The 19,687-nt window shown below is 36.5% G+C and overlaps 2 protein-coding genes across 3 annotated transcripts in view; one reads left to right on the forward strand and one right to left on the reverse strand.

Annotated features, from left to right (window-relative positions):
- LOC107678254 (bifunctional polynucleotide phosphatase/kinase-like) overlaps window positions 1-6,725 on the reverse strand; it is a 12,361-nt gene extending 5,636 nt beyond the window's left edge. The window contains exons 1-15 of the mRNA XM_016473463.1: window positions 6,605-6,725; window positions 6,452-6,498; window positions 6,052-6,315; window positions 5,670-5,939; window positions 5,496-5,575; window positions 5,363-5,420; window positions 3,979-4,086; window positions 2,428-2,499; window positions 2,279-2,327; window positions 1,882-1,952; window positions 1,555-1,647; window positions 830-926; window positions 684-745; window positions 406-515; window positions 235-322 (exon numbers count right to left, since the gene is read on the reverse strand). Of these exons, the coding sequence (XP_016328949.1) occupies window positions 235-322; window positions 406-515; window positions 684-745; window positions 830-926; window positions 1,555-1,647; window positions 1,882-1,952; window positions 2,279-2,327; window positions 2,428-2,499; window positions 3,979-4,086; window positions 5,363-5,420; window positions 5,496-5,575; window positions 5,670-5,939; window positions 6,052-6,315; window positions 6,452-6,498; window positions 6,605-6,725 (1,590 nt within the window). The remainder of the gene's footprint in view (window positions 1-234; window positions 323-405; window positions 516-683; window positions 746-829; window positions 927-1,554; window positions 1,648-1,881; window positions 1,953-2,278; window positions 2,328-2,427; window positions 2,500-3,978; window positions 4,087-5,362; window positions 5,421-5,495; window positions 5,576-5,669; window positions 5,940-6,051; window positions 6,316-6,451; window positions 6,499-6,604) is intronic.
- A 5,590-nt stretch (window positions 6,726-12,315) lies between these two features.
- LOC107678257 (TRPM8 channel-associated factor homolog) lies at window positions 12,316-17,041 on the forward strand. Of its 2 annotated transcripts, none has more exons than XM_016473466.1 (8): window positions 12,316-12,390; window positions 12,815-13,562; window positions 13,648-14,639; window positions 14,766-14,860; window positions 14,999-15,212; window positions 15,310-15,549; window positions 15,688-16,025; window positions 16,254-17,041. In XM_016473466.1, exons 2-8 carry the CDS (start codon window positions 12,946-12,948, stop codon window positions 16,494-16,496), a joined length of 2,739 nt encoding a protein of 912 aa, XP_016328952.1. In that variant the 5' UTR covers window positions 12,316-12,390; window positions 12,815-12,945; the 3' UTR covers window positions 16,497-17,041. The 2 variants fall into 2 exon arrangements, with proteins under 2 accessions (XP_016328952.1, XP_016328953.1); XM_016473467.1 differs by having other exon boundaries at window positions 15,688-15,972; window positions 16,254-16,400.
- The last annotated feature ends 2,646 nt before the right edge of the window (window positions 17,042-19,687 follow it).

Raw genomic sequence — 19,687 nt, forward strand, 5'->3', positions numbered from 1 at the left:
TAGATTGGTCTCTCTAAGCGAGATCCCAATTCGTCGGTCATCCGACGTGACGTCTCCGTTCCCTCCTTCAGGGAACGAGGGTTGCATACGTAACCGAGACGATTTTGGTGTTAAAAATAGCCCAGAATACAGATTTTCCATAAGAAAGCTTTCATCATGGTATCATTATATAGGGTTTCATATTTCATTTACATATTGCATACTGTAAAATAACTGCAGTAAAAACCCAAATACCCTGTTGTTATGCTTTGCTTGTTCCAGACTTGCTGTTAAGTTGAAACACCTGCAGGGAACTCCAGCGCTTTGACTGACAACTATATATCTGTGGAGAAAATCATTGATGGTGCCATTGCAGTTGAAAAGACGAAGATAAATAAGCATTGTTTTGGAAATAGAGATAGGCACCTTTTTCTAGACTCGGGGTCAGGGTTAGTGTTGTCCACCGCGACGCTTCGGCCTTCTTTTAGAGCACGTTCACAGGCTGAAACACACTGCTGCCAGGAGCCAAGTATGTCCTAGAGTTCATGTGCACGTCACAATATTAAAACGCAGTTAAAACAAGTCATTATACACGTTTAGATGTTTTCCTCCAAAGCTTCTAAACCAGATATGCTCGATATCCTGCTCTTGGAGATCTACTTCTTGTGTCTGGGTTCTCAGTTGTGGCAGTTAACTCAACTCACCCTGTTCACATACGCGTAGCCCTTTGGAATGATGTGTGCCTGGAAGAACGTTGATTTGCCCGCTGCAAAATTAAAAAGGGTTATGTCATAAAAAACTTGTCACCTGGAAGGAGTACGCAAAAAAAAAAACACTGAAATAGGCTCACATCCAGGAAATCCCACTGCTACAATGACTTCCTGCTTGGTGGATGTGAGGGAGGCGTCAGGAGGATCGTAAAGACGTCTTTTAGAATCTAATTTTCTCTGGACGAGGAGATAAAAACACAATACATTATTACAGATGCTTAGTGCACTATTGTTCAATAGTCTGAGGTTGCTAAGACTTTTTAACATTTTTAAAAGTCTCACCAAGTCTTCATTTATTTGATCAGAAATACAGTAAAAACAGTAATATTGTTCAATATTATTACAATATAAAATATTTTTTTCTTTTTGAATATATTTTAAAATGTAATTTATTCCTGTGACAGCAAAGCTGAATTTTCAGCATCATTACTGCAGTCTTCAGTGATCCTTCAGAAATCATTCTAATATGGTGATCTTCTGCTCAAGAAACATTTCTTATAAATAAATCAATATTGAAAAGAGTTGCACTGCTTAATATTTTTGTGGACACCATGACATTTTTTTAGGATTCTTTGTGGAATGGAAAGTTCAAAAGAACAGCATTTCTTTGAAATAAATTTTTTTTTTGTAACATTATAAAATGTCTTTACTGTCACTTTTGATCAATTTAATGCATCCTTGCTGAATAAAAGATTTTTTTTTTTTTTTTTAAATCCCAAACTTTGACCTCAAAATTTTAAACAGTAGTGTAAAGGTATAACGTATACATGGGGGGGAAAAAAATAAAAAATGACCAATTGTTTACAGGGTCAAATTCCGGCAAGCTGAACTGAGCGGGTTTCCAGCCCAAGAAGTATTCCTCTGGTGTGTGAAATTGAAGACCAATGTTGAGGGCAAACTGGAGAGAGGGAGAAGAAAAATTTTGAGCTGAATTTTGTCAGAAGCATTTGTATTTTTTTTGGTTATACTAAAATGGAGCAAGAAAGCAGTACCGCGCCCCCTTGTGGACAAAACAGAGTAAAGATATTGCACTTAATTCCCACAAATACAAAGGAATATAAAACAAGTAACTCTTACTCACAGCAAGTCATTCTGTATAATGTGTAATAAAGACTGCAGTTAATTTCATTACCAGTCTATCACTGCAGGAGAAATCTTTCTTCTTTTTTCCTAGTGCCCAGTTAGCGGGACGTCCTGCTGCATCTGTACATGCAAGGAAAAACATGACTGAGCATAGAAATCTGGTATGTTATTGGGTAACCAGCATGTGCTGTAAATAAATAATACAATTGTTATCAAAAGTGTATGACTAAGTCTTCTTTTAATTTCAAGTAATATAGAAAATATATTTTAAGTTTAACTTTGTTAACAGATCTATATATTTTGCTTGAAGATTCAGAGCTACTCAAAAGATCAAAATACTGCCAAAATAATACTTTTTAGTATCAAGAAATTTATTTGAAATCTCAAATGTCTCAAGAGTGCTAATCACAAACATTGAGTCTTGAAAGAACTTGACTTGAGCTCACCTCCTACATAGAAGCTCTGTGACACATCTATAGTCACTCCACCATTTGCCTGCAAAAACACTTCAATGTCTTAATATACACAGGCTACTCAATACGACTCAATAATGCAATCCCTTTAATAGACAAATCCTACCACAATAGTGATTCACCTTCTCACAAAGATGTTCCCACATCCCAACAACAGGCTTCCTGTAAATACCAGGGGCTGTGGAAGCAAATACCTGAAAAAGACATGCATTCACATTCATAAATATATAAGTTTGAGAAATTATATCTACACACAATTACACTGCCGTTTAAAAGTATTAGGTCAGTAAAATGTTTTTTCTTTTTTTTTTTTTTTAAATCATACTTTTGTTCAGCAAGAATGCATTAAATTAATCAAAAGAAAAATATATGATGCTACAAAAAAATCTATTTCAAATAAATGCTGTTCCTTTTAATTTTCTATTCACCAAAGAATGCTGAAAAAAACAAACAGTTTCCACAAATATTTTAAGGAGTCTTCAACACTGATTAATCATTTATTTGAGCAGCGTATTAGAATGATTTCTGAAGGATCATGTGACACTGAAGACTGGAGTAATGATGCTGAAAATTCAGCTTTGCATCACAGGAATAAATTACATTTAAAATATATTCAAATAGAAAACAGTTATTTTACATTATAATAAATGCAGCCTTGGTGAGCATAAAAGACTTCCTTCAAAAGCGTTTTTAAAATTCTTACCAACCCAAAACTTTTAACGGTACTCAGGGGCAAGGGAGGCAGTGTCTCCTCAAAAAGTTGGATGAGAAAATAATCGATATTACAAAAATAAAACAGCGCAAATATGACTAAATATGACATTAAAAGTCTAAAAGTCACTCGTTTTTATAAAGTAACACTGTCCAACAGCGACACCTGCAGGTAAAGTTACAGTGGAGGCTTGCCTCCCTTCGGTCCATTGACTTTCTACAGAGACCCCAAAGCGTGCCGTGACTTTTCTGGAGGCTCATTGAGATGAATGGGGGAAAGTCACATGAGAGGAGGCAATGTCTCCATCGTGCTATAATTGGATATTATCGGTTATGATTGGTTCCTGCGATAAATCCCGCCTCTTATTTTCGTGCAAGCTCTCGGCCTGAATGAAGAAAATTATGGCGTTATGATTAATAAGTTGATAAGTTGATTAAAAAGAACAGTTGAACATAAGTTCACAAATAAAAAATATTGGTAATATTTTACAAGGTGTCATTTAATGAGTTAACTAACATGAACAAACAATGAACATTTATTACAGTATTTATTAACCTTTGTTTACATTAGTTAATTAACTAAGATTAATAAATGCTGTAGAAGTAGGCTATTGTTTTTCGTAGTTCATGTTAACTAAAGTAGTTAACTAATGATATCTAATGAAACAGTATTGTAAATTGTTTCCAAAATATTGTTCAAATTGTTACTGCCTTTAGTTATTATTTTGGAATAAATATAAAAATGCATAAAAACACTATGAAATGTATAATTAGTATTAAAAATATTAAATTAAATAAAAAATAATATTAATAAAATACAAAATAGAATTATATTTGTTCTCTTTTTTTAAGTAATATTTATATATAAATATGTATTTATATATAAAACTGCCTCCTCATTTTAAAACTCCACCGCAAACCACTGACGGTACTGTGTGTAAAATAGTCAATGTGTCATTAACCTGGATGGGCAACTGCAGTGTTTGTAGAATATCCTCAACTTTTGACTTGAATACTTCCGGTCTGAGTTTGCCTCGAGAAATACCCATCTGATTAGTGAAAAACACCACCTAAAAAGAGACAAATATGATGAAGATGCTTGTGCTACAAACGCAAAAACAACTACAAATATTTAAACTAGCAAACACAAGCTAGTGAGAATTGGTAAATTCACATCCAACAACCGCACCACCAGCACTGGCACCCCTCAGGGTTGCGTCCTCTCCCCACTGCTCTTCTCCCTCTACACCAACGACTGCACCTCTAAAGACCCCTCTGTCAAGCTCCTGAAGTATGCAGATGACACTACAGTCATCGGTCTCATCAAGGATGGAGACGAGTCTGCTTACAGACAGGAGGTTAAAGAGCTGGCTGTCTGGTGCAGTCTTAACAACTTGGAGCTGAACACCCTCAAAACTGTGGAGATGATCATGGACTTCAGGAGGAACCCCCCCGCACTCCCCCCCACTCACCATCATGGATAGCACTGTAACGACAGTGGAGTCATTCAGGTTCCTGGGCACCACCATCTCTCAGGACCTGAAGTGGGACACTCACATTGACTCCACTGTTAAAAAGGCCCAGCAGAGGTTGTACTTCCTTCGCCAGCTGAGGAAATTCAACCTGCCACAGGAGCTGCTGAAACAGTTCTACTCAGCCGTCATCGAGTCTGTTCTGTGCACTTCAATAACTGTCTGGTTTGGTTTAGCTACAAAATCAGACATCAGAAGACTACAGAGAACGGTTCGGACTGCTGAAAGGATTATTGGTGCCCCCCTGCCTACCCTCCAAGAACTGTATACATCCAGAGTGAGGAAAAGGGCTCAGAAAATCACTCTGGATCCATCACATCCAAGCCATCTCCTTTTTGAACTTTTGCCATCTGGTCGGCGTTACAGAGCACCGAATACCAGGATAGCCAGGCACAAGAACAGTTTCTTTCCCCAGGCAATCTACCTCATGAACAGTTAATGTTCTCCGCTTGTGCAATTAAAGTACAGTATGTGCAATAACCTTATACTTATTTATCACCCTAAACCCTAGTACATCCCTACAACTTATTTTATTTTATTCTATTCCTATTCCATCTATAGCACACCTGTACATACAATTTATTCTTTTTTTGTGGTTTATATTTATGCATGTGTATTCTATTCACATCTCATTTTTATTATCTGTGTGTTGTTGTTGTCTCCGTGTACTGGAAGCTTGTGACACTATAACAAATTCCTTGTATGTGCAAACATACTTGGCAATAAAGCTCTTTCTGATTCTGATTCTGACAAATGTATTGATGCTGCAAATTCAGATCAACATAAAACAAAGTAATAGTGAATTAAGCAGCACCTTGTATCCTGTCTTCAACAGACTGGCTAGTCTAGGCTGAATCTCTGGGAAAAGAACCCTAAACAAAAGTAAAACATCACATGAGACACAACAAACAGCTGCACTGTATAGCAAGTTCTTCAACCAGACTCACCTCCAGTCATCTGGACTTGTGGGAAATACTTTCCCAGACTTTGTAGTGATAATGCAGCCATCAACATCAAACCCAGCGATCTAAATCAGACATTAAAACATAAAACGTCAAAGAAGCATAATGGTTTTCCTGAATAAACACAAAAAATATGCAGTAAGAAAGTTCATGTCTTACTTTGGAGCTATCTGGAAGCCCTGCCGCAGTGAACAGCAGAAGGCTGCCGATTTGTTGCCAGTGACTCTGAGAGCAAGTGGCAGATGGAGCAGTGGCTTTGACTGATGGTGAGTCCAGCTTGTTATCACTCTTTTTCTGTGCGAGTTCTTGTAACTGCTTAATCTTTTCTTCACCTGAGGTCTCCTCATCTTCATCTTCATCATCATCGCCTCCTCGCCCTCGTTTTGTGCGAGGGGCGTCATCCTCTGGGCTGTGAGGTCGTTTTGTCGCCTAAAAGTCAAGCAGTGTTATTTTATTTTTTTTAATTTTGAATTTCATTTTTATATTTTGTAGGTTTCATTTACCGGTAATTTAACAGTATCACTAGTCTGGATCTTAATACCTTTTTAGGGGATTTAGAAAAATAATCCTGGATGCTTCTTTTGGGGCCCGACCCATCATTTGAGATTTTCTGTCTGTCTCTGCTTTCATCTGCTGCTTTTCCTTTCTTCTGAGGAGAGGAAGACTTTTCATTTGAATTTCCAGCAAACTCCACAGTGAACGGGTGGGACTGATTAACCAGGTACAGTGTGCAACCAGTTGCCAGACATCCAGAGGCACCACGTCCCAAACACTGACCGTCCAGGGAAGAAGGGTTGGGCCCGAGCTGTGGAAGCACAGGAAGACTTGTACTAACTTATGCTTTTGTATATTTATGTATTAGAAAATAATTTCAAAACATTTTTATTAATAAAACGGTCTCTCTCAGTAAACTGTAACATACATTGTTGTTTCGTTTTTACCTGCGTTACAAGAACTTCCTGTTTGGCATAGTTGGCCACAAGTTTGACTGTCAAGAAGAGAAGCACTTTCGTTATTCTTTATGGACAGAAACAAACGTGACATGTCCAAATTTTGGATTACTACGATGGGTGTGATGTGATCTAAAAACCCACCCTGATGCCTTGAGCACTTCTTGTCAGTGATTCTGGTTTCAGGGCCTCGACCTAACATTAAAGCTCGACCATCTTCCAGCTCCACCCGAGCTCCATTCACACTTACTAGTGTGCACTCCATCTCCTTAGCCCAAGTAAGTTTTGCATCAAAATAAATACCTAAAACCTTAAATACCTTCAACCTTTCTAATGATTTCTCATACATCTTCAAACTCGCTTCTGGAATAACCCTCTTCCTAGAGAAAATTACTGTTTTACTTTTCTCCACTGAGAATTTAAATCCCCATGCATATGCCCATTCTTCTACTTTCCTTATTGCCTCTTGTATCCTCCTATTAATATATAAAATATTCCTTCCCTTTTCCAGAGAGCACCGTCATCTGCAAACAGAGACCTACCTATATCTGGTTCTACTTGATTAAATACATCATTTATCATTATGGAAAACAATAATGGACTTATTACACTCCCTTGTGGAGTTCCATTTTCTATCTGAAATGTATTTGACACTTCATTCCCTATTCTTACCTGGATGCTTCTGTTCGCCAAAAAATCTTTTATCCAATTGTATATTCTTCCACCTATATTCATCATTTTTAATTTTATCAAAAGTCCCTCTCTCCACATCATATCGTAAGCCTTCTCGACATCCAAAAATACTGCTATTACTGACTCTTTATTTATCTGCGCTTTTCTAATTTCATTTTCTAAACATACAATAGGATCCATTGTTCCTCTTCCTTTTCTAAAACCACTTTGATATTTTGATATTAATCCTCTTTTTTCCAAAAAATATGTCAACCTTTCCATTATCATCCTTTCCATTATTTTACAGACATTCGATGTTAGAGCTATCGGTCTATAATTAGAGGGTTTTGAAGGATCTTTTCCTGGCTTTCTTATAGGTACTATTATTGCTTCTTTCCAAACTTTCGGAAGGTTTTACATGGGTTATAATAATTTATGGTAACTATCTCCTGCCCTCTACCCCATATCCCCACAGCAATATATTCTTGATCCCTTCCTTTTCCCAGTATTCTATATGAAATTTATTGTTTAATAAATGTTGCACACCCACCACCAATCCCTTCTTCAATATCATGCCGTACTATACTATATATACCCTTGTATAACAAAATCTAAACAACGTTTCATCCAAGTTTCTTGAACACATATTACATCCGTAAATAAAGTTTTATACTTAAATCTTCAATAAAATGCTTGAACTCCTGACCGTTTGCTATCAGAGATCTTGCATTCCACTGAATTATTGAAATCATCTATATGTATTATCCGCATGTTTCTTGACTTGATCTTATCTGAAGTTCATCTCTGACTTCTTCCCAGGTCAAGCCTATCATTCCAAGATGACGTATTGCTGCTATAACAACTAACTGAGTCTTCTGTGTTTTTGATTCAATCCCAGCTGTACTATTTATAACTCCTGCAATAAATGTCACAAATTTTTTCTTTTCAATCATCATAAATTCTTCCGGAACTTCATTGTTTCTTTCAACTGAAACCCCTGACTGACCTCTTTGCTCTTTAGTTTGTCCTTTAACCTGTTTTTGCTGCGTCTGCATATGTTAGCTTCTTCTCCACCCTCCTTTTCTGAATCTCCATTTCTATTTTCAATACTTCACATCCTCTGAACGCTGCACTATGTGCCTCTCCACAGTTGCAGCACTTTGGTTGTACACCTTCCTCACACTTGCCATATTCATGGTTTCCTCCACAACGAGCACATCTACACTGTTCCCTACTTGCAGCAACATGCCCAAACCTTTGGCAATTAAAACATCTCACTGGTCCCGGTATATATTCTCTTACAATGTAGCTCATCACACCCATCATTACTCTTTTTGGAATTTCATCCTCTTGAAATTCTATTACTACTGTTTCCGTGTCTCTTCTGTTTCCATATGCACCTGATTTTATCCTTTGCGCATTTACTATCTTCCCTCCCTTTAAGTTACCTTTAAACTCTTCCATGCCTATATTAAGAGGAACACCAAAAATTATCCCTTTTCGGCCCCTACTTTTACTTTTATCTCCAACTCTGTTTGTGCTGACACTTGATTCAATCCCAGCTGTACTATTTATAACTCCTGCAAATAAATGTCACTAATTTTTTATTTTCGATCATCATAAATTTTTCCGGAACTTCATTATTTCTTTCAACTGAAACCCATGACTGACCTCTTTGCTCTTTAGTTTGTCCTTTAACCTGTTTTTGCTGCGTCTGCATATGTTAGCTTCTTCTCCACCCTCCTTTTCTGAATCTCCATTTCTATTTTCAATACTTCACATCCTCTGAATGCTGCACTATGTGCCTCTCCACAGTTGCAACACTTTGGTTGTACACCTTCCTCACACTTGCCATATTCATGGTTTCCTCCACAACGAGCACATCTACACTGTTCCCTACATCTTGCAGCAACATGCCCAAACTTTTGGCAATTAAAACATCTCACTGGTATATTCTCTTACAACGTAGCTCATCACACCCATCATTACTCTTTTTGGAATTTCATCCTCTTGAAATTCTATTACTACTGTTTCCGTGTCTCTTCTGTTTCCATATGCACCTGATTTTATCCTTTGCGCATTTACTATCTTCCCTCCCTTTAAGTTACCTTTAAACTCTTCCATGCCTATATTAAGAGGAACACCAAAAATTATCCCTTTTCGGCCCCTACTTTTACTTTTATCTCCAACTCTGTTTGTGCTGACAACTTTAATCCCTCCTATCTCCTTAAGTTTGAGAGTTTTATTTGCTTGTTCTTGTTTATTACATCCAACTAGCAAATTCCCATCAGAGAGAACTTTAGCGAAATCGATATTTCCTATATCTCTATTTATGATCTTTGTCAGTTTTAACGGATTAATTTTGTTTACCCCAATCTGATCTCCAAACCTTACGATGCATTTTATACTTTCTCCACTCTTTTCATCAGACTCTTCTACATCACTCCTTTTCTTCCGTTTTTCTCCCCGATTACTCCCTACTTCTTTCCAGCAATTTCCTAAAGATCTTTCACTTTCTTCTTCACTTCCTACATCCATACTCCCTTCACTATCCCCCCACTCAAACTTCTCTGTTCCATTCGCGGAGCAGTTGTGCCTCACCGCCGTTCCTTTCCGACTTCTCGCTGAAGCTTCCACCATCAACCGTGCGCCTCGGTTCCCATGTCATTGGGAGTGACCCTTGTCATTCGTTACAGTGGTAACTACTTTCTGCCATACCAGAGTTACTGCAGTTAAATTTACTAATGTAGCAACGTTTCCACAAAAAAAATTCAACAAAACTGTGTTCTTAAGTAGTCACAACCAGCAGGAAACTACATATAGTCTGGATGGACGGATGGACAGATAGATAGATAGATTGATAGATAGATAGATAGATAGATAGATAGATAGATAGATAGATAGATAGATAGATAGATTTTAAGCTGACAAATAATGGTATTGAAGCATTGTTCCCCCTAAATAGTGGCTGTGTTGAAAAAGGCATTGAAAACTTTTTTTGTGTCGTACCTGACAATCAGTACAAAGTGTACTGACAAAATAATTGTATGTCTATTCAGTTTGTTTTTACGTCTGTTAGATGACAAATCTTAAGTGTACATAAGTATTATCATGAGATAGGATATCCTGCTAATAATTATGGCTTGGTAAACACAGTTTATTGACTGTGCATAATGCAGTACCAATAGTTTAGTTTAAACTGGCATATGTTTTTGTCTCAAAGCTATGGAGCTATGACATGCAGAAGAAAAATAGATATTGTGGCCATTAATTAAGATTTAATTCCCACAACTTCATGGCCATGTTTTGTTAATTCATTCCCTTGTTTTAGTTAAATCGTGGTCATGTTGTACTAATTCGTTCCTCTGACTGGATGGATAGTTTAAAGCTAAAAGAGTCTTTTTCCATTACACAGTAATATGCAGTTTTCTGTGAAATACGTCATCTATGACTACACAAACTATGACTGGGTTATTCTCACAAAACTAATAAAACACCACAACACTAATTATTTTAAATATTAAACATGCAATTTAGTAATACAGTATATATCATAATATAGACAATACTGTTCTCTGCCTTGCACAAAGAGTAATTTAAACATAGCAGTTAATTATTTTTGCATTTTACTGCATTTTCGGTTGAATTGTAATTACCGCAATGCGGCCAACTCAGAATTTGTAATGTTGTAATTTAAACAGATTAAAATTAAAATATTCTGAAAAAAGTAAATGGAAATTATATGCTAGATGTCTTCACATGACAGAAAAAATGACAGACTGAATATTCATACATAATAATAATGACACAATAGTGGAAAAATTAAGTGTCATGACGCAACATTTTTAAGGACCATTTACACACCCAATTTTTTTTTTTTAAGTAAATCTTGATTTTGAATTAAGCAACACATGTGACAGAACCTTCACAATAGATACGAGGTAGGCAGATCTCTTTATATTTCCAGTTAAAAGTTTAAAATTCTCTTGTCAGACTATGTACATGACAAATTGATTATCATTACTGAAACAGGTTTACTACATTTAGAAAAATATTAGATTAACAATTTTCTATGGAAATGTACTTCATTAATGTCTGATTATGTACATTGATTAATATTGTTTCACTATATTAGTGAGAAATCTGATAGGCTTCCACTGTTTTATATGTCAGGTTTATTTTAGTTTATTAGATATTTTCCATGTCCTAACCTGACACCTAACGCTCACAGAAACCTGTGTAAATCATTTAAATATAAAAATATTTATAATATGTTTAACTACCGAGGACACGTAAAATGTCCTCACAAGTCAGTTGTTATAATATTTCTCTATTAGTAAGGACATTGGGCCCTAAAGGCCTGTTCACACTAAGAATGATAACTATAACGATAACAATATTAGTGTCCACATACCAACAGACAATAATGTCTTTTAGTCTTAAGATGTTTTGTGAATACAGCCCCTGGTGTTTTTAGCCTATGCATGTTATGTATTTTTGAAGCACTGCGAAATAAAACTGATTGAAATTGAATCCATGATTGTGAATTATCTAATTTATTTTCTAAATTAAATGTTATATTCTTTATAACTATACCTCATTCTTAGTATACTTATCATTACCGAAATCATCGACCTCATTTCCGTAACCTATGTATTATTACAGCTACATGTGTTCTTTTAATGTTTATTTAATAAATGGAAAAATAGTAGTTTGCTTTTAAATGTATGCACAGAATCTATACATTATGTTCATTCAGGTTTGCCGCATCATTTTGAAAATATGTTGTTTTCAATAAAACAATAAAAATATTAGGTTGCAAATTGCAGATGGTGTTGCAGTAATGAGAGAAATTATTGAAAATCAAATAAAAATGTTCATTTAAAAATATATTTTATTTCAGAGTTTCAAGTAGCTGTGCATGACTGTTAATTATCAATTTTTTAACAAATGTGAAAATGTATTAGCTTTTTTATGGATAACTATTACTGGATATTCACACGAAGTCAAGCATGTACCTCAAACAGTCTATACTACAAAGATAATTAAATAGCGTTAAACATGTCAAATACTGTAGAGGGAGTGGTCGATGGTGGTTTCTGGATGAACAAACAAAATGAGAATGGTGTATTTATGGGCGTGCTCGTTGGGTGTGCTCCTTATAGGTGAGCCATAGTCATGTCCACAAACACATTCTCACAGTAGTTACACATACTGTAGCTAAGCGAGAAAGAACATATTTGTATCTCCAAATGAAGGTGAGTGTGTACAGTGAATGCTCTTTTTAGAATAAAGTAGAAATTATGAGAGCAAGTTTCATTTGTGAGACATGAATCGCAATTTTTACATATGTAGTCATAATTGGGAAAGGATAGAAAGTTTAAATTGTGATTTGAATCATTTCGGATTTTTGTATACTATGTTAAGCAGTGTAATTCATGAAAAACGAATTTACTGTTATAGCAAGTTTCATTTGTGAGACATGAATCGCAATTTTTACATATGTAGTCATAATTGGGAAAGGATAGAAAGTTGAAATTGTGATTTGAATCATTTCGGATTTTTGTATACTATGTTAAGCAGTGTAATTCATGAAAAACGAATTTACTGTTACAAAATTACAGCTCTGTATGTTTCTAAATGTACTTGATTTTTTTTCTCTAACTTTCTGTTTTTGTGTAGGACTGAAAACCAATCAGTATCATTTTACTTCACAAGCTCTGGTTGAACAAACCCAGTGCTCATACCCTGTAAAACTGACTGTACGTTGAGTGATTGTTTTGAACTGACTTACTAAACAGAGCTAATCCACCATGGCACGTGAACAGGACTACTACACTATCATGTATGGGCTGCAGGAGCTTGATTTCCAAGGGAAAGCAGTGCCCAGTGATCTTGTACTAATAGGTGAAAATGCCTTTCCACTTGCCATGAATCCAAGAGGTCAGGTGCTGATGGCTGCATCTCATTACGGTCACGGACGTGTGGTGGTGTTGGGACATGAGGAATACCTAACACACTTCCCTGGCCTGATAGAGAATGCCCTAATGTGGCTCATGCCATGTACCGGTGATGCTGGCATTGTAGGGATTCAGAAGAGTTTACATTCAGTAGCTGGAAACTTGAACTATTGCCCTATCAAGACAGAGCTAGGAGACTTTCGGAATGGATTAGCTATATATATCACAGATGCTTACACTGTCGAGAGCTGTGCAAAGGATCTGATTGCTTTCATCAAAGCTGGGGGTGGCTTGATCATTGCCGGCCAGGCCTGGAGATGGGCTGAAGCCCACCCGCAAGAAAACACTATAAGGAACTTCCCAGGAAACAAGGTGTGTAGTGTTGCAGGAATTTACTTCTCGGAACACCAAGGAGAAGTTGGCATCTTTCCTGTTCCAAGAAACATCCCTTCTAATTGGCTTGCTGCATCGTAAGTTCAGCAGAGATTTCTTAATTTTTACCCATTCTTTAAGAAACATACATTTCACCAACTGTTTTCAATTGTTACTTTTCAGTATAGGCAAGGACTTTAAAGATGACCTAGAGTTCCTCCTAGAAGGTGTGTCTGAGTTTGATGTCCAAGGTGGGGCTATAGCGTCTGAGGTGATGGTGCACGGACCATTAGCATTTCCCATTGCAGCCACTCCAGCTGGAAAAGCATTTATTGCTGGTGCCTATTATGGGCAAGGTCGAGTAATTCTGCTACCACATGAAGGCTACATGGGCCGGGACTCTCTGTCAACTTTCCTTATAAACGCAATCAAGTGGCTTGATGAGGGTCGCAAGGGTGTTATTGGGATCCTACCCAGTCTAAAGGCAGCCCACACAGTACTGAGCAAATCTGGTTTAGATTGCCAGTTGACTGGTTTTAAAGAAGATCTAAGCGTCTACGTTTGCACTTCATACAGTGATGCCCAGTGTGCAGAGATCCAAGAATTTGTTTCTGAAGGTGGAGGTCTTATGATTGGGGGTCATGCCTGGTATTGGGCTCAGACCCACTGTGGCTGCAATGTGATGACCGATTATCCAGGAAATCGCATTCTTAATAAGATGGGACTGTGTCTCTTAGGCAGCACCTTTGGTGGAGGGTTATATAAAGCTCCAGAAATAGAGCATAGGTGTAAAGAGGGGTACCACTTTCGTAGCATGCTGCATCGGTTTGCTGAACATGCAAGCCTGGGGCAAGAACTGACTAATCATGAACAGAGCTGCTTGAAACAGCTGGGCAACGACTGTACCAGTTACCTTCGCATGCGATCTCATGACAGTGCCGCCTATACTTCAATGGTAGCACTTCTTAGTGACATAGTGAAGGAGGTAGGTGTTCCTCAAGTGTGTAGTAACTGCCCTGTTCAAAGTGCCAAAGACCACCTGATGCTCCACGTTGGGACTGAGGTATACAAAGTGTCACCCGATCCTGATGCCCTTTTTCCATACATCATTAAGGGCAGACATAACTTGCCAACTGTGTCTAATGCAGGAGTTCGGATCAGTGCCAACACTGCAGGTATGAAAGTTTTCCCACCAAATGTTATTTTATTTTATTTTATTTTATTACTTGAATGTTATTTTTAAGTTTCAAAATTCAAAAAACTTGAACACTATAAAATAAGAATGCAATTATTTCTTTCAGCTTGTGAAGAATGGATAAGCACAGGCTTATATCTTTCTCCTGGTATGAAGACGTACATAGCAGTACCTCCAGAGATCGTTGGGAAAAATTGGCAGGTGATTAATAAAGTCTATACATGTATCCAATCAAGGAATAGTTGCTGCATGAACTATACTTGCCATAATAGATACAGCCTTGTTGTTCATAGGCTTGGAGAGCACGTTATTAACATGAGGGGATAACACTCTATGCAGGTGCAGCTTGGTTGCCAAACAGATAACATTGGTGGATCAAACGTTCTGAAACGGGCTCCTGTGGTCCATGAGCGATTCCCTTTGGACACAGAGATGGTCCAAGTCTGCAATCTATGGGGAGGGCTCATCTACCTAATAGCACCTCCTCAAAGCAAAGTGGATGGGGTGGAAATTGTCGTGCAGCTCTCAGTACAGGCTCCATACTTCAAGTCTGGTAAGAATTCTGAATGAGCATCACAGTGAGGTTTCTATTCAGAACATTTAACGTTGTATGGTAAAACCTTTCAATGCAAAATTGTTTTGTCCCTCAGGAGAGACCAGTGTAGCTGACTGGGTGGACAGGATCCGTCAGGCACCTGCCCCCTGGGCGGAGCTTGAATTTGAGAACATCATCATAACTTTAGAAGCAGAATTTATAAGGAATCTGGACCGTCCTGATGAGGTGGCTAAACTTTGGGATACCATAATGAGAAGCATTGCTGACCTGGCAGCAAGGCCTGGCAAGTTCCCCCGTAAGGAGCGGTTTGTTGCAGATGTTCAGATCTCTCACGGTTGGTGGTACTATTAAATACTCACAGTATCTTTGTTAGGATAAAGAGCCATCACTATTACAACAGAATCATGCTATTAATATTAATTACACTCACACTGTCCTGGTGATAACACCATTCTCCCTTTTCCCCTTGCAGGTTTCATGCATGCTGGATATCCCATCATGATGCAATCTACCTCTGCCCCAGCACTAGTAAATGTACAGAAAGCCTATAAAAGTGGTATATGGGGAGCCATTCACGAGCTGGGTCATAACCAGCAGTGTAGAGTTTGGGAGTTCCCTCCACACACCACTGAGTGCACTTGCAACCTGTGGTCAGTGTACGTACATGAGGAAGTGCTGAGTTTGAATAGGTCCAATGCTCATCCAGCCATGACTCTAGAAAACCGTCAGGCTCGTACCAAGATGTATTGCAGTGGCGGTAAGGATTTGAAAAGCTGGAGTATGTGGACGGCACTTGAGACTTACATGCAGGTGCGAACAGACTGCATATAATTTAATAGATAATTTAATCAATTAAAAGCATGTTCCTCAAGTGTTAAAATATTTTTTTTTTGATAATGTACATATTTTGTTATATCATTATTGCCAGTATATAGATTTTTAGCCTTGGGAGTAATAATTTAAAAAAATGTTCAAATATAAAAGTATATATACCTATTTTTTCTCTCATCTTCCATCATCACATCTAATTTTTTTCAGCTTCAGGAAAAATTTGGCTGGGATGCTTTCAAGAAAGTATTTACTGCCTACCATGATATGAATGGAGTGCCAAAAGACAATGCAGGCAAGATGAATCTATATGCTGAGACCTTCTCCAAAGTGGTCAACCTGAATCTTTGCCCCTTCTTCAAAGCGTGGGGTTGGCCCATCCAGCCCAGCACACAAGAGAAAATCTCTCATCTCCCTGAGTGGAGTGACCATCCTATGTTCCAGTATGCATGAGAACATCTCAGATAACTTTTAATATGTTTTAATGTAGATAATGGGTCAGATTAAGTATAAAAGATTATATATGCTTATGTCATTTGAAATTATTATTGTTTCTCATTTTGCTTAAGTACATAGATGAGCAATTGATTCTTATGAATGTAAAGCATAGAATGTGACTTCAATTTTAAATATTCAGAATAAGACATAAAGCACTTGTTATTGGTGGGTATAAGCTAAGTGGACTAAGGTTAAGTACAACCAGAACATGCATGTTTAAAACACAGCATATACTATACATACATACTAAAAACTACTTGTTTTATGAAGTGCACTTCAAAAAGTCAATTTAACTTTATGGCATTCTATTTTATATTGGTGTATCTCCCTTTCTTATCCAAGAGAGTAAATCATAATATATTATTTTAGAAGACTCTGGATGGTGCATAATGTTGATGTGCTTTGAAAAAACAGAATTAAGCCCTGTTGCTAACGCTCAACAGATTTAATAAATTCAAGGGTAACACTTTATAATAACTTTCATTAATGAACATATAATTTTTTAATGGATCATTGGTTAATATATATTCACATAGCTAGAAACATGAGATAATGTGCTTGTTAATGTTTACTAAATTTATTAAACATTACCTAATGATCAACAGATTATTAATGTAAATTACAATGCTTACAAATATCATTCAACTTTTAATGTATATGATCATGCACATCTTGAATATCTACAAATGATTTTAACAGATGTTATACAATAATTAAAAGCTTTTGTTAATGTACAACACTTTTGCTGCTATTGTGGTGTGATACGGGTAAGGTTAGGGTTGTGTGGTATGGGTAGGTTTAAGGGTTGGTTAAGGGGTCAAAAGTGTAGATGGGTCAGTTTGTACCTAATGATCAACAGATTATTAATGTAAATTACAATGCTTACAAATATCATTCAACTTTTAATGTATATGATCATGCACATCTTGAATATCTACAAATGATTTTAACAGATGTTATACAATAATTAAAAGCTTTTGTTAATGTACAACACTTTTGCTGCTATTGTGGTGTGATACGGGTAAGGTTAGGGTTGTGTGGTATGGGTAGGTTTAAGGGTTGGTTAAGGGGTCAAAAGTGTAGATGGGTCAGTTTGATTACTATAAGGGAACACAGTTCAATCTGTTTATATTACATTGTTTTGATAAATGAACAAGTATTTTCTTGAAAAATACATTAAAAACTTATTTGTTTTCTCCTACTGATGTATGATTCAAACAATACCATGTTTAATGATATAGTTACTAATATAAGTGCTGAGACAATAAAAACATGTTTTGCACCCAACTTACAATGTGTGTTACATCTTTAAGAAGCATTTACATAAACTTAACTAAAAATCAACGAAAGTTGTTACAGCAGGTAAAAGTCCAATGCCCATAAAGGTACTGAATGATTAGTAATCGTTTATAAACATTTACAGATGATGAATAGTTTTCACTTTAGATTGGGTACTGCAAAAACATGAACAAATTATTAATAAATTATTTAAGACGTGCAAATAATAGAAGTCTACACAACAAACAAAGACCAAATATATGACCTTTACAGACTGTGATTATGAGTTAAAACATTGTTAAAGTAGCTAAAAGTCCAGTGCCAATAAAGATACTAAAAAAAATTAGTAAATGTTTATAAACATTTACAATTGATGAATAGTTTTCACTTTAGATTGGGTACTGCAAAAACATTAACAAATAATTAATAAATTATTTAAGATGTGTAAATGGGGTGAATTCAGGACATTTGGGACACTTTTTGCCATTGAGATGACTGCTTTTAAGTGACTAATGCTGCGAATCAGCTCATGGGGAAATATTAATAATTAATCATAACTAGTTATAATTAATTATAAATATTTAGATCCGCTGTAGATATTTACTTGTAATTTGTTAAGATGTGTAAATAGGGTGAATTCAGGACATCTGGGACGCGTTTTGCCATCGAGATGACTGCTTATAAATGTACTAATGATTAGTAAAGGTTTATAAAGATTTACAAAAGATTAATAGTTTCCACTTTAGATTGAGTACTGCAAAAACAGTTAACATAATTAATAAATGTTTTGTTAAGATGTGAAAACAGTAGAAGTCTACACAACAAACAAAGACCAAATATATGACCTTTACAGACTGTGATTATGATTGAGTTTATTGAAATTTGTTAGCATTCAAAAGTACATTAACAGATAAGCTTGTAATTGTTGTATAATTTCTGTTAAATTATTAGATTTTTAAAAAGTGCATGATCGTATGAATACAAAACGGGGAGAAGGGGCGCCGCTTACTTTTCTGGTCTGGTATTCTGTCACGTTCACTCCTGTGAGGGAGAGCGGAGCGAGGAATGAGGAGATGTGGAGTACATCAACAAGGAAACTTTATTAACATCAAGGGAACCAGGAAAACACACGTAGCAGAGGAGGTTGACATAAGTACGTCAGTTTTGTACGTTTAAATTCTGAAAATACGTAACTATTTGTATGTTTAGAGGCTGAAAATACGTCAGTATTGTACGTTTTGGTGCCTGTAAAAACGTAAGTAAATGTACGTTTTATAGAACTACATTTTACGTAAAACAGTTTAGACTCATGTTTGTTCCAAGCGTTCTGATTCAGCATTGGGTTTTGGGGCACCACATTTGTCAGGGTAAAGGTGGCATTACGACTTGGAACTAACAAGAAGCAGTTATGATAAAAGAGAGAGAAAATAAAGTAAACATTACAAACAATTTCACTTTTGAGGTGATTTCAGGAAAACTCATTTTCAATGTATATTATCACTACAGCCCCGTTCACAGCAAGAACGATAACTATAAAAATAACGATATTAATGTCCACACCAGCGAACGATATAGTCTGTTTATTCTAAGCGCACATGCGTCTTGAGCTCGTTACAGCAGGATGGATTCTGGTTGGCTGTCAGTTTTTTATCGTTCATCAGCTGGAAAGAAAATCCTGAGTCTTCATTCAGAGCCTGTTTTTCTCCTAGATAGATGTCTGGGTTCTGCTGTGACAGCTTAGACAGCTTATACATTTCTTTAGACCATGAGGGATTCACCAACTAGCAAAACGTCATAATTTTAATGGCTTAATCCAGAGACATCAGCATTACAATAACATAACTAAAAGTAATTCATAAACACTAGCC

The sequence above is a fragment of the Sinocyclocheilus anshuiensis genome, unplaced genomic scaffold (assembly GCF_001515605.1).
Source record: "Sinocyclocheilus anshuiensis isolate Anshui unplaced genomic scaffold, SAMN03320099.WGS_v1.1 scaffold1153, whole genome shotgun sequence".
NCBI lineage: Eukaryota > Metazoa > Chordata > Actinopteri > Cypriniformes > Cyprinidae > Sinocyclocheilus > Sinocyclocheilus anshuiensis.